The sequence below is a fragment of the Amblyomma americanum genome, chromosome 1, assembly GCF_052857255.1.
Source record: "Amblyomma americanum isolate KBUSLIRL-KWMA chromosome 1, ASM5285725v1, whole genome shotgun sequence".
Taxonomy (NCBI): domain Eukaryota; kingdom Metazoa; phylum Arthropoda; class Arachnida; order Ixodida; family Ixodidae; genus Amblyomma; species Amblyomma americanum.
In genome coordinates this window covers 27,778,134-27,793,091 of record NC_135497.1, presented here as the reverse complement: position 1 = coordinate 27,793,091, position 14,958 = coordinate 27,778,134, and the positions used below count along the sequence as shown (strand labels likewise).

At 49.1% G+C, this 14,958-nt stretch overlaps 1 protein-coding gene across 1 annotated transcript in view; it reads right to left on the bottom strand.

Moving 5' to 3' along the window:
• The window catches only part of Vps8 (vacuolar protein sorting 8), a 201,730-nt gene that overhangs the window by 152,650 nt on the left and 34,122 nt on the right, over positions 1-14,958 (bottom strand). Inside the window, 1 exon segment of the mRNA XM_077645110.1 lies at positions 4,652-4,735. Coding sequence (XP_077501236.1) covers positions 4,652-4,735 — 84 coding nt within the window.

The following is a 14,958-nucleotide window of genomic DNA, read 5'->3' as shown; positions in this document are numbered from 1 at the left end:
TGCTAGCCCGTGCGCATTCTTCTCCTCAGGTTTTTGGTGCGGCTCATAAGTGGTAATTGTCCAAATTATGTTTTTACATGCAGACTGTTTTTTACCTCTCACCTTAATGGCGTTGACAAGTTTTTGCTTTTTAGGTTGTTTTCATTTGGTTTTAGTTGTTTGTGGTATCTGTAGGGTTGCATGACGTTTTAACTGTTTTTAGATTTCTGACTCTGCTTTTGCTTCGCTTGCTTGGGCCCTTTTAGGATCGCTCTTTGTTGTTGTTAAAGTGTTCTTGACACCGCCCTTTGGCCACGATGTTGTTTGGCACTGGTTTTTTTCCTTGGTTTTTTGCTGGTTAAAGAACTTTTGATATGCTCACTTCATAAAGTTTCACCCCTTTTTTTTTCACTTTTTGTGGTTTTTCCTTCTGGTTCAAGCATGTGTTGGCCGCCCCTCGATGACTGTGGATTAGGTTGTAATCTTTGGCCCCCTGACTGTCACGTGGTGTTTTGGCATATATTGTGCTGGGTGTTCCTCGACAATAAAGAGTTGTTAGTCAGCGCTCGTCCTGTCATCAAGTGTTTTTTCTTCTCGTGTCCCTGTCTGTTTCCGCGCTGGTCTTTTCGAATCATGTCACACCAACTCGCTCAAACGGCAATTCTGATTAGAGAATGTCTCTATTTCGCGCCGAGTGTGCCAGCCGCCACCGGCCCGACCAGACTGATTCGGCTCCGTGGCGAGGTGCGCGTTGTGACATAATTCAATAGCTTCGGCAGTTGGGCGGAGTTGTTCTTTTCGAGCTCGGCTAATTTAATCCATTCATAGTACATATCTGCAGGTACATGCAAGTGGGCGAGAGAGCCCGATCCAGTGGACCCGTTGGATCTAGCGGAAGCCGCTGAAGCGTCGTGCGCCGGCTTTAGTTTCAAGCCGCCGACTTTTAACGCGACCGCCCTTGAGCACCCATCCGTTTTTTGTGGCAAAAAAAGAAATCACTTGGCCCTTGCAACCGTGGAAGACCTCGACGCCGCCTGCTGCACCGTGCAACCATGCCGTTCAAGGAATCACAATTCGTTGGCCCCAAAGCCCCGGCCAGCCTCCGATGGACGCAAGGCGCCGACCTTGTCCTGGCCCCTCGCGACTCCCCGCAATGGGGTTATGATATTTAGTTTGCAACGGCTGCTCACTGAGCTGAGGAAGGGGGAAACGACCCGCCAGCGCCTAACCTAACCGTGCTCCCTCAAAAGCATCGCACGCTCTGTGGGGCTGAGGTCGCTGAAATGCAGGGGCCGGAGTTTTTGCGAGAACTTGATCGACGGGTTCGGAAACGGGATCCATCGATCGCTGGCAAGACGCCAGTGCGAACGTCAACGAAATGACGGTAGCGACCCCCAATAGGTGCCTTCAATGTGCGGCGGCAGTAGCTTTCATTTCGGCAGCTGCTAGACCGCACCGCTAGCCGCCAGAAATCACGGAGTGTCTGTTTATGTCACGTTTCATGTCACTCCTTCCTGTGACCATCATAAGAGTTCTCCGTGACGTCATAAGAGTTCTCGAGTTTGAATCCGAGCAGCGGGAAAAACTTTTTCAAACTTCGAATCCAAATTTCTTTGAAATAAATGCATCTTTCGCTCCCGGACAAGCGGCAACAAAGTCATGAAATGCCGAACTATCAGATTTTGCTGACAAAAAAAATTTGATAGGGTTCTCCTCAGTGTCCCTTTAAGCTGCACACCACAGTTCTTTGCAAGAACTCCGTTGTCGGAATCAGGAACGGGATCCATCGTAACGCTGGTGCAAACGTAAACGAAGTAAGGATGGCTGATAAGAGGCCTTCTACGCATGTAGGGCCAGCCGTAGTTTTGATTTTGGCTGCTTCTGGGCGGCAGCGCAGCGCTCGATGCCAGAAATCACGGAGTCTGCGTTTCTGCCAGTTTATGTAATTTTATCCTATTTTGATATTAGAAAGTCCCGAGTTTGAATCGGAGTGACTGGAGAAAGTTTTGCAACTTTTAATCCAAATCTCTTAGCAATAAATGCACCTTTCCCTGCTGGACAAGTGGCAACAAAGCCATGAGATGCCGGACTATCAGATTTTACTAACAAAAAAAATATTACATAGCATTCTCATCAGTGGCCCTTTAAGCGGTGACTCCACGACACCTGCTAGGCATATGCACCGCGCACCCGGCGCCACCCCATGTCAGGCGTTGGAAAGGGGTACCAATCTCCATATGTCTCATGCTAGTTCCCCTTCGTGCTTGCGCCGTCACACTTCTTTAGCCAATCCACGCCGAGAAAAACGGCTGTGGCACTTGTAGTCAGTTCAGACTTGTCCCGAGAGTCAAGGAAGCCACTAGTCTTCCGATTAAAGAGATTTAGCATAGCGCAATCAGTTTCCACGGGGACCCATTGCACATGTGCAGATTGCCCTGAGGGCGCCACAAGGAGCCAGGCACCGGCCAGCTGTTTGCACGTCTGCCCCGTTGGAACCAATCAGCACATGCACAGTGGCGGTGCGTGGAAGCGACTCATGTATGCTAAATCACTACCGATACACGCCGCCATGCTGCTAGCGCGGCCGCAGATACGCAACAGGTACAGGTGCGCATGCTCATGTCTGTTGCCGCGAGTATGCGCAGACCTGCTTCGGCATACACGCGGGTACGCAAGTACGTGGTGCAGAGTCGGGGTTTTGGATGCATGCGTGCTGTGGTGCCATCCTGGAGAACGTATGCTGAATTGAAACCACACAAAGCAAGAGTTCTGGAAATATTATTCGATCAAGGCAAATACTTAGAATTTTCACACACCAAAAATTCATATCAAATCGATACTTTACTATTCGACTGAATATTCGAAATTATAGAATATTTGCACATGCCTATCGAATTCCCGTTCACCAAACATGTGATATATCGAACCACAACTGCTGTACCAAACAGCATTCCCATGATCACTTTTCACATGTGTACACAGGCCTGCTGCACGGCCTTGGTAACGTGCGGGCTCCACTAGCATTGTAAATTAGTGTGATGAGGTGAACGTGTGTGCATGAGGTAGCCTTCGGTCTCTTGTACTTATTTTCCAAGCGACACCGTTGTCATGCGGAAAAGGCAGCTTTCAATGCACATTTTGCAATGCAGTGAAGCCAACCTGTGAAAGATATACAGTGGCAGCCATCGCCTGGTGTGCTGCACTCCGTTGCCGAAGGTGTTACAAAAACCACCTGCACCTAAATTTTAATAAGAGATTATTATATTTATAGTGCAGCCTATCATAGGCAGCAGTGTTTCAAGCACCGTCCGAAGTGGTTTCAATGCGAGCAGGCTAGGCATAGTGAATGCACTGTCAGCATACACGAAGCACATTACTAGCATGGGTGCTCTATATTCTTGCTTCTATGTTGCAGGTAGCGTCATCTAGGGCCATGTTTTATATATCAAATTATGCCTCAAGAGAAGATTAATACAACCGGAGGTTCAAGCATTGCTTTGTGGACAGGAGCCTTCCTGGGGCCACGCAAGGCGCGTCAGCGAGGTCCTGAAGTCAGCGCCCATCCTGTCTTGCGTGTCTTCTTGCATTCGTGTTCCATAGCGCTGTGTTACTTTATAAAACAATGAGCCAACTAGTCCATACCAAAATCTTAAATTTCACAATCCCCTTTTAGTTCGATACATCCAGGATCGATTGTAATCACTTGGGGCAATCACCTTCAGTAAGGCGCATTTAAGAAAAAGGGGATTGCAATGTCATCAGTCCCTATAAAGACTATCCTCCAGCCCTATGCACTCATTGGCTGAGGCAGTAAAACAAGTTCTGGAGGGTCAGCAACAAGAAAGTGCATGAACAGAAACTGCACCCAGTTTACTATGTGGCGGAAAGTTGCAGTATTAAATGCAGTAGCATAAACTAACTGCTCCATCTCAGCTGTGCAAACAGCCTATAACACTGAAACTAGTGCTTGATTAAGACTAACACGATCCTTTCTACCAGCCATTTACGAGCAATAAAGATCAGTTTTCTGGCTTCTGTTGATGGCCATATCTTATACTCAACTACAGCCACATTGAAGGTCTGGTAACAGTGAATGGTCACAGCACTTCTCACATTTGCAAAAATGAACAGCCCTTGAATTTCGCAACATGCCTCTGCAACTGTGCAACAAACAACAGCAGTCAGAGAGCAAGCAATACAACTGTCATGTAGAGCATGTCTAGGTCGCAATGGACACATCACCCTACAAGTGCAGCGTAAAATGGGTCTGACAATTAATACCAATACTGAATCAGATGCTGCACCACCATGTACCATTGGCAGGAAAAGTAACTGGACCATGCGAGTGAATCGAAAATTTTGTTTATTGAAACCTGGCATTTTCCAGTTCTCATTTTCCAACTGCAGTGTTAACCTGTTCCGCATTAACACTTTAAAAGCACTTTTGTGGTTAATTTCCTTTTTCTACCAACAGTGTGTAAGCTGTTTCCTGCACCGTTCTTTTTTTTTTTAACCAGTGCAATCATGGAAGTGCATTTTTTTCGAGCCTGTTGTTTCTGTGTCCTCCCCATAGCCAAAATTTTTGAACAAAGTTCAAAATAAAGCATTAATGCATTATATGCATAACTGAATACTAATAAAAAATCTGCGATAGATACAATACACAACCTACCTCAAGTTCTTCCTGTGACCTTACATCAAGGACATGCAAGTTTTCCGATGTGTCCAATGCGGCCAACGTCCGTGAGTTCAGCCACTGGAAGAGAATATCAGCAATTACAAACCTTAACCAAGGCTAGCCAATGCCATTTCACCTCTACTAGCCAACTGTTGTGTATTTGTGACATACTGAATGCACAACTCATAAGCACCAACGTGGCAGTTTGGGCACGTTGGTATTGCATGACGGGATTGAACAGCGCAGAAAGAACGAAGGCACTCGCCGTTTCTTTCCTTGTGTCCTCGCCCTTTGTGCGCTGTTCAATCCTGTCATAAGCACCATCATCATGAAGGGCTTCATGCCCTGAAAGCTAGTAACAAGGAAGAAAAGTGGTGCCATTAGTTCTATTACGACACAGTACTACCAGCAGCTTTTCTTTCAAAGTGGCAAGGGTTAGACGGAATTCTCCTGCACAATATACAAAATGCTCTTCTGCAGAGACAAAGCTGGACTACAGTAACCTCAATGATTTTAAAATGGTTTATTCAAAATCCCAGTTAATAAAAGCATATTTTCAGCTATGCCAAAATTTGGCATGGAAATTTTACCGGTTTAATCTACCAACTGGCGTGATGCTGAAGAATAAGTGGCCAACAGACTGCCAACACGGGCGAACACCATGTCAGTTTTGCACTTCCACTCATCTCAATAATGCTCAGTTGGCGACAGCAGCTTCCTGGTTCGCTCATGTAAATGCACCTTGCGGGTTCATTAGTTTTGGGCTTCACCACTTCCCTAAGCCAGCTTTGCTTGTGCCCTGCTCTGCAACGAGCTGCACAACTAGCATTCGTCTATAGTCTTCTTTCGGTGAAAAAGACATGACGCATGCATGCTTGCATGTGTGGCGGACCTGCGCACCTTCCGAGCATCTTCTCAGCACCCCCTGGGCATGAAAAGTGCCTCCTCAAGTGGGTGCACCTCCGGACACCCACCAGTAAAACTATCACCCACCCACTTGCCTCCACCCACAAGAAGCCGACGTCAGCAGCAGAATGGGAAGCGCAACATGTATGAGTAATGCTAACACAGGTTTTTTGCATGACATCATATGATCTTTTCTCTCCCTGAAAGCTTCCACTGATGTTGCCGGCTGCTTTATGAAAAAATGCCACAGTACAAAATTTTCCCTCAAGGTGCACCAAACTAAGCAGCTAAGAAGTCAACATGTTGTGACGACTCCCATAATGCGCAGGTCCACACGGGACGGAGAGGCAAAGGCAAAGAGACACCGTATGGCTCAGTTTAAACAAACAGATATATTCAATAATTATACATGATTAAGATTCAGAGGCTGGGGCGTCCGAGCTTACGTGCCGACGACTTCATGGGGGCGATGGAGTGGCTCCGGAGTTGGGCTCGAGCGGTTGCTGGCAGAAGCTGCACGCCGTCGGGCTTCGGCGCTGAAGGCCCTCTTGGCGAACGATGTCGTCCTGAGCGTGCTTCTTCCGTACTGCTTGTAGATTTTTATATCCTCTTCTCCACACTCCCTAGGGTGAGGACGCCCACGCCGGAGGGGAAGGAGGGGGGCTAGGGCTTTCACTTGGGCGCACAAACATACCACCGCACTTATCCTCTCGCCCCCCTCACGTGTTGAGTCCGAGGGAAAGAAGGTTGTCTTCGCGGTAGCGCATAGCGTCGGCTGTGGTACGGCGCACTCTGGCCCACTGACAGTTCCCGCGGGTCACCGGCCTCCATTCTCCATTCATCAACTGACACTCGCTCCTCAAGGTAAGGCGCGCTCTGGCCCGCTGACAGTTCCCTTGTCCTGGAATGTGCTCGGGAGGGCCGCCCCTGGAACCGCCACGCCAATTGGGGAGGATAAAGCCTGTTTCCCCGCGGCGGCGGCGGCGGGTCCGGTTGGGTCCGGTTGGGCTTAAACCCCTTCGTTCTGGTCGTCACTCAAAGAGCATGGCTGGGTAATTGATGATGCCGCTGTCATCTGGGTCTCCGTCTACGCCGCGCCGTCGAACGCGGAACCTCGTAGCATACACAAGGAATGTCACACTCGCTCACCCTCCAGAAGAATGTTCTCCGAACATTTGAGTCCCTGCAGCTCCCCTTGTCTTTCTGAATCGCCTCGCACAGTGCGTCCGACAAAACACTTTTCGCTGCACTCAACACCACTGCACAACACCATATGCCTCCGCTGTCATAACTGGCGTCTCCAGGGGCAGCACTGATCTTCTTTTACAGATAAACATGAAACTCAGCACCCAAGCCTCTCCTTTCTAGTCCAAACTGGACGAAATAAATTTACCACAGTTACAAAGGAGCTCCCACTTCTAGCACGATCACGGCACAGACAAAAATATAGATAACGAAAGGAAGTAGGGCAGGTTCTGCATGCGCTCCGCATGCTCTCCTGTGAAGGTGTTACTTAATGACAGAAAGGTTTAACTACCAACTCCGATAACTTAACACATAAGCACATAGCAATGTTATGAGCTGCGGCATTACACAATTCTAACCAGTTCACAACTCCGCTCCGTTTACGCCATTAGTCCGACTTAGCTTTCCGATTTCGCAGCGGATATCGGCCTTCATGAGTCATACTAAGTAAGTCTGTGACCCTTTGTCTGCTTTGGGACTCGCGAGGGCTCGTGGCAGGAGCCTCTCCTGGCGTTATCTGCGCGGCAACCTCGCGCGCTTCTTCTTCTAGCAATGCATGAAGTAAATCCGGTGGCATTCCGGCCGTCACCTCTGGCGCCTGCCGAACAAATGCAGGAGAGGGCGTTTCTTGCGAACTATTTGCGCGCTCCGCTTCACTTCTGTCCCCATCAAAATCCGCGCTTTCCCTTTCCTCATTTCGTGAATACTGAACCGGTGCCGACTTGAGGCGATTTGCGTGTATCCTTATCAAGCGCCGGTTCACGTCTCGGACTCTGAAGTTTAGCGGAGAAAGCTTCTCGACAACCTCGCACGGTCCTCTCCACTTCGTCTGGAACTTACGAGCTAGCCCAATCTGCCTTTGGCAGTTTTCAATGTACACGCTGTCCCCCACATTAAACGACGCGTCTCTAGCACTGCGATCGTGCGCCTCCTTCCTGCGCTTCGCCGCTTTCTTTAAGGCCTCCTTTGCAATGTCCCTCGCCACTTGCAAGCGCGATTCTAGCTCAACCTTATAGTCGTCCAGTGAAGCGTATGGGACACGACGGGGGCCCTCTGGCACTTCACTAGGCTGGTCCGGGTCTCGGCCGTAGAGAAGAAAGAATGGCGATTCGCCCGTGCTCTCGTGTGCTGCGGAATTGTAGGCAAACATTGCATACGGGAGCCACAAGTCCCAGTCCCGCTGGTCGCGCGAAACAAAATGCGACAGGAACCCGGCCACGGTTTGGTTCAGTCGCTCCACCGCGCCGTTGCAAGCCGGATGGTACGGTGTTGTCTGCTTCTTAGCGATCTTAAGCAGCTCGCAAACTCTCCTCATTAGCTGCGACACGAAGTTCGTTCCCCGATCTGTCAAGAGTTGCCTCGGGGGTCCATGTCGGAGCACGATCTGTTCGACAAATGCTCTTGCAACCGTGTCTGCCTTCTGATCTGGGAGTGCTACCGCTTCCGCGTATTTTGAAAGGTGATCGACAAATACTAAAATGTACTTGTTTCCGGAAGTGGTCGTGGGCAATGGGCCCATTATGTCCATACCTGTCCGCTCGATTGGAGCCGAAACCTCAGAGAACGGCTGAATTGGAGCTGGTCTTCGTCCCTTGGGGGTTTTTCTTTCGAGACAGGAATGACACTTCGCACAGTAGTCTCTAACATCCTGTCGCATGCCACTCCAAAAGTACAAACGCTCCACACGCCTGCGTGTCTTCGCTACGCCAAAATGACCGGCGCATGGCGCATCGTGAAACGCGCGAAGAACCCTTTCTGTCCACGACCGAGGTATGACGACTCTCTCCCAAGCGGTTTTCTCTGGTCTCCCTTTCCTGGTTGGCCTCGTGCGCCGACACAGGGTGCCGTCTTTGTCAATGAAATAACCTAGCTGTTCGGGGTGAGGCGGTGCGCCCTCTAAGCTTTCGATTATTCGCTTCAGGTCAGGATCTTTGCACTGCTCTGTGCGTAATTCGGCGGGGTCGACTACGGGGACAAACTCTTCTATAGCTGCCACGGCAGCTGTGCGGCTGAGTGCATCAGCATTCAGATGTGTCTTTCCTGACTTGTGCTCAACTTCAAAGCAGTATTCCTGCAGGTGTAGATTCCATCTAGCGAGTCGGGAGCTAGGGTCCCTGACACTCATCACCCATTTCAGAGGATGGCAGTCTGTGACTAGCTTGAATTTGCGGCCGTAAAGGTAGCATCTGAAGTGCTTTACTGCCCAGACAACGGCGAGGCACTCCCTTTCCGTAGCTCCGTACTTTTGCTCTGTGGGGCTCAGCTGTCGGCTAGCAAAAGCAACGGGATGTTCTTTGCCCTCGATAACCTGAGATAGCACGGCACCAACTGCGAACTTTGACGCATCTGTGGCCATAACGAAGGGCAAATTAAAATCCGGGTGGCGCAACAGCGGTGCACTCATTAGCTTCCTTTTCAGGGCCCCAAAAGCATCCTCCGCGTTTTCGTCCCAGCGAAAGGCGACATTTTTGGCTGTTAGGGCGGTGAGCGGCTTAGCGAGCTTGGCGAACTCCTCTATGTGCCTTCGGTAGTAACCGATCAGGCCGAGAAACTGCCGGACCTGGCGGACGCTAGTCGGGGATGGAAAATCCGAGACACACCTTAGTTTCTCAGGGTCCGGTCGCACGCCGTCAGCTGAAACAACGTGCCTGAGGTATTTCACCTCGTTTTTGAGGAATTGGCACTTAGACGGCTTCAGCTTGAGACCCGCTCCTCTTAGTCGCACCAAAACCTGCTCAATATCGCGCAAATGGTTGTCAAAACTGTCACTGTATATGATTATGTCATCCATATACACGAAGCACAGCCTCCCCAGAAGACCTGCCAGGATAACATCAGCGGTTCTCTGCCAGACAGCAGGGCTGTTGGCCAGACCCATCGGCATTCTTTTCCATTCATAGTGCCCTGAGGGCGTGTTGAATGCCGTTTTCTCGGCATCTGCCGGATCCATTGCTATCTGCCAGAATCCCGCCGCCATGTCCACTACCGTGAAGTACCTGGCAGAGCCCAGCTGAGAAAGCGTCTCCTGTATATTGGGGATGGGGTATGGATCGATGCGAGTTACGGCATTTAGTTTGCGGTAGTCCACTACCAATCGATACGAGCCATCTGGCTTTTCCACCAATAGTGCTGGTGCTCCCCAGGGTGACTTTGAGTGTTCGACAATGCCGCAATCAATCAGGTCCTGCACCTGCCGCTCCATCTCCTCACGTTGGGAGTAAGGAATCCTGTAAGCACGCTGGTAAACGGGCGATGAAGTGCCGGTTTCTATCCTGTGCTTTATAACGCCACAGTAGCCCAAATCCAGGTTGGACGCGGCGAATACCTCCGAGTAGTCGTTCAGCAAACCAGCCAGAGCCTCCCTCTCCCTGGATTTTACGTGAGAAAGATCGAACGACACCTTTGGAGCAGCCGAAGGACTAGCATGCTCTACAGTTGCGAGTACCGTATCGGTGGGCTCATGTTTCTCTATCGCAGAGGTGAAGAAAGCCAATGTTTTGTTCTTGGGAAGGCTCAGTGGCTGCTGGCTATAGTTAACCACCCGTAGGGGCACTCTGTGGGCGTCATTAACTGTCACGAGGCACGCGGCTGCCTTCAGGCCATTGCTGAGAGAGTCGACCGGCTCAAGCACTCCCACGGCGCCGCTCTCTACATCTGAAGGCACAAACGCGTACAAAATGTGCTCCGACCAAGGAAGGACGACCGCCTCCTCGACCAGCCTGACGGCAACCCGCGAATATACCTTCTCCAATGATCCCACTGTTTGACGGGTGTCAATATCGGTAATGCGAATCTCAGCCCCTCTCCTGTTCAAAAACGGAACTTTTGAGCCGCCCGCATTAACCTCTTCCTCAAAGAATGAGACTACTACCTTCCCTTTTCTCAAAAAATCCTGCCCTAATATACCTGACACTCCGTTTGGCAGAGACACCGTGTCCGGGCATACGTAGCAGGGGTGCTCCAATGCAATTCCGCCGAGAGAGAAGTGTAACCGGTAGAGTCCACTTATGCCAAGAGGATCCCCCGTTATGCCTACAAATTTGGTTGCCATACCACCAGACGCTTCCAACACCTCGCGGTCCCCCTTCCTTCGAAGCGTGTTAAAACTGCTCTCCTTAAGCAATGTCACCTTTGACCCCGTATCTATCAACAATTCCATACAACAACCATTTAACTTGCAACGCACAACAGGGCATGCCTCGTCGGCCACACAAACTACCACCACCTCATCATCTACTGCTCCCTCCCCACGCTCCTCAGGCTGGGGAGGACTAACTAGTTTTTTGTCTCGGTATCTGGAGCCCCACTGTAGGCTTGCTTAGGGCGTGTCTCGCCTGCTTCTCTTTGTGGCTCCCCACGGCGCACGTTTTGGCAGAACCGGGCGATGTGTCCGCGACCCTGGCAAGCGAAGCATACGATTTCTTCAAAATCTCGCATACCGCGCCTGTAGCTTTGTGGCGGTCTCCGGTTTCCAGCGAATGGGCGCTGTTGAGCGCGCGCTTCAACCTGGCATTCTACCTGCTGAGATAGCAGCTGTTCTAAGCGATCTAACCGCTCAGTCAAGAGAGCAACCTCAGGGTTGAGCACCGCTCTCTCTATGACGCGTACTCTCGCTGCGGCTGTCGTTAACGCCTCATTTTGTTCCTCATCCAATGCGGCCTCCACGGCTTGGTCGAAATTGCTCGGCTTGCGCGAGAGCACGAACCGGCGCACGGGGTCTTGCAGACCAGCCACGAACAAAGCGGTCATTTCCTCTTTAAGTATATCCTCCGCGTATTTCTTTTTTAGCTGGTCTCCTTCCTCCTCCCTGCTTAACGTATCGCGCGCTAAGCGCTGAAGCCGTGACGCAAACGTTCGCACGTCCTCCCCTACCATCTGTTCGGCGTCACGGAACCTCTGTACCCGCACGTGATGTGGTTCAGTGTCGAAATGCTCAAACGCAAGCTTCTTAAATTCCGCAAATGATTTTGTGGATTTTACCTTTTCGTCTCGCCATGCAAAATCATGAGCAGCTCCTGCCATCTTACACCTCGCCATTCCCAGCATTTGAGCATCGGACCATCCCCCCATTTTCCCAATCTCTTCTAGCATGGAAAAGAAATCGCAGATTGGAACCCCTGTTTTATCTCCCGTAAACGTCGGAATGACGCTTCCTAATGCCAGCATGCTTGTTCCGAGCGACGGCTGTGGAGTGGGAGCTCCCTCAGATACAGACATTTTTTTTTTTTTTCTCAAGCCCTCCAGTGCCTCAAGCCTCTCAAATTTTATTTATTTATTTTATTTTATTTTTATTTAACCATACTACAGGCCAATGTTTTGGCCCTAGCAGGAGGGGCATTTTACAAAGAATGCAAAGTAAAAAGGCTACACAAACAAAAGAAAAATGTCCAGAAATTCAACACCAGTAAGTCTGGCAACAAATGAATACTTGTCCACAATAAAATTTGGAACAAAACTATACAAGAAAAAGGACATCAGTCCAAGATACAAAAGTACAACGTAAAGAGGCATTAATATAGAAAGAGTGAGAAAATGACATGGTACAGTACAAGAATACAGTGCAATCAAGGCGCCTTTACCTGGGAAAAAAAAAGACTTTCCAGTTCTGATAGAAAGTTATTCGATTCAAAAATGCTCGGTGGTAGTTTGTTCCATTCATTCACTGTTTTGGGGAAAAAACTGTTCTGGTAAGAATTGGTTTTTGCAAAAATCGGAGCCAGTGTGTATTGAGTAGTGTGCCTTGTTCGCCTGGTGGTAGCTTTCTGAATGCAATCTGGAAGTTTAAACGGGACTTTACTTGACAAAAATTTATGAAGGAGCAGAAGTCGATTTATTTTCCGGCGTATTGCTAATGTTGGAATTTTATGTTGTTGCATGAGTAGTGAAGGAGAATCTAGTCTTCTATATTTTCCAAATATAAACCTCACTGCTTTTCTTTGAATGCGTTCCAATTTTTCTATGTCCTTTTTGGTGTAGGGATCCCACAGCACCGACGCGTATTCCAGTCTTGATCTTATGCATGTGTTATAGGCTAAAAGTTTTGTTCTAATGGGAGCATTTTCAAGCTTTCGTTTCAAAAAGCATAATTTTTGAAAAGCGGAAGCACAAATATCTGTGATATGAATGGACCATGATAGATTATTTGTGAGGGTTATTCCTAGATACTTATATTTATCAACTACAGAGATCACAGTCTTGCCTATTTCGTATGTGAATATGCTGGGGTGTTTCTTTCTTGTAACGCGGAGCAGAACAGTTTTTTCCCCGTTTAATTCCATGCCCCACTCTTGACACCAAAGATCAATAGCATTCAAGGCAGCCTGTAGAGAAGTGTGGTCTTCCGTGCTCGAGATCTTTTTAAAAACAACACAATCGTCTGCGAATAACCTGATTGAAACATCACCTGGTAAAACATCTACTAAGTCATTTATATAAAGTAAAAATAACAATGGTCCGAGAACACTTCCCTGGGGAACTCCGGAGGTAACAGAAAGCATGCCGGATGAGTAATTTTTAATTTGAACAAATTGTTCAAACGCGGCCGGCAGTAGTCAAATGTGTCAGAGCCAAAGAGAAACTACGCGTGAATGGCGTCGGCTCTTCCATCGACTACCGACACTCCATGCACCGCTGCCGTTCCGATTGGGGGTGCCGCCTCGATTGGAACAGTGGCCCTTCCATCAACTATCAACGCTGCCTTGAGAGGTGAGCGCGCATTTGAAAGTAAAAGGAAAATTTGTTAGATGCTTGAGCTTCCCGCAGAACACGATTGCGTTATCGGGCCGCCGCCGCTTATCAGCAACCGCAGTCAGCAGTCACATGTGGGGTGCCAGTTTGCTGCTTATCGCCAGCCGCCATCGGCAGCCTCGCGCGGGGTGGTGATGACAGTTAATAGTTTGTATATATTACCTCTTTCCCCATCCTCTTTTCCTGTCCCCTCACCTCTTTCATTTCATTTCTCCATTCTACCTGCTATCCTTTGTTTCCACTGCCCCAGCTCAGGTGCTCCAGTATCGATGGCAGATGCCAGGCCTAGCAAAAATTTTTTCCTCATTATTTTAATAAAACCACTTACTACTACGCTGACATAGCAGCTGCTCAAGGCCAGCACCAAGGGCGATGTGACGGAGCCGTGCAGCAAAAATGCAACCATGCTGTAGCATGCCTGATATCTTCTTTGTCTCGCCTTTATTTATGGTGCAATGCTTTGGTTTTGATTTTAAGTCAAGCCCCCCACTTCTGATTTTGAAATTTTGAAAAATAAGTTGACTTACAATCGTGTAAATAAGGTACTTCAAGTCACCATCAAATAGGACGCCACAAACAGGGTTCAGTGATTGGTGAGGGCTTATTACTATCTGGATGTCTCCGAAGGCTGTGACTTCTGCAAGTTTCTCATACTGATAGTTGTATAGTATTTTGACAAGTAGGTCCCCATTTGCAAGCTTCTTTATTTTGTACCCTTGGCCTATTGTGTCAGTTAAAGTTCTTGAGACGACAAAAGGCGAGACGTTGCGCCAGTTTTTTCAGGGTGTTCGCTGTGAATCACGTGAATACCACAGAGCCCAACAAGGGGATGGGACAGGAACTTTATAAAGTCCAGCCCACACCAGCTGTACATCTTAACAATAACCAAAAATGCGGCAACTCAGGGCAGTTACACCACACAAAGTTAACCCTAGCCGCCTATGAAAAGTTAAACCGATAAGGAACGAGGAGGCAGGAAAGTTATAAGAAAAGATAGGAAAGTGAAAGGTGTAGGGGAGGATAGGAAAAGACAACTGCCGATTTCCCTCGGTCGGGTCAGGCCGGAGGTGCCATCTAAAGGAAGCTGGGGCCAAAGTGGTGTGTTGCCTCTGCCGAGGGGCCTTAAAGGTCCAGACACTCAACAATGGCTGAACCACCAGGATCCCCTTTTTCCCAGACATGGCTGAGCCACGCACGGCTAAGCGTGGGTGCTCGGGTCCGTGGTGGCGCACTGCTCACCATCATCCCCCTGTGGGGATGTCCCTGCGGATGCTCAGGAACCAGTGGTGTCGCAACTCACTAACATTTGCATGTTGCACACACCCCTGCGGGGTCAAAATGATATCAGGTACATAACTAGTGTAAAGATTCCGCCTGTCAAGCTTCTGCTGGCATATGAAATG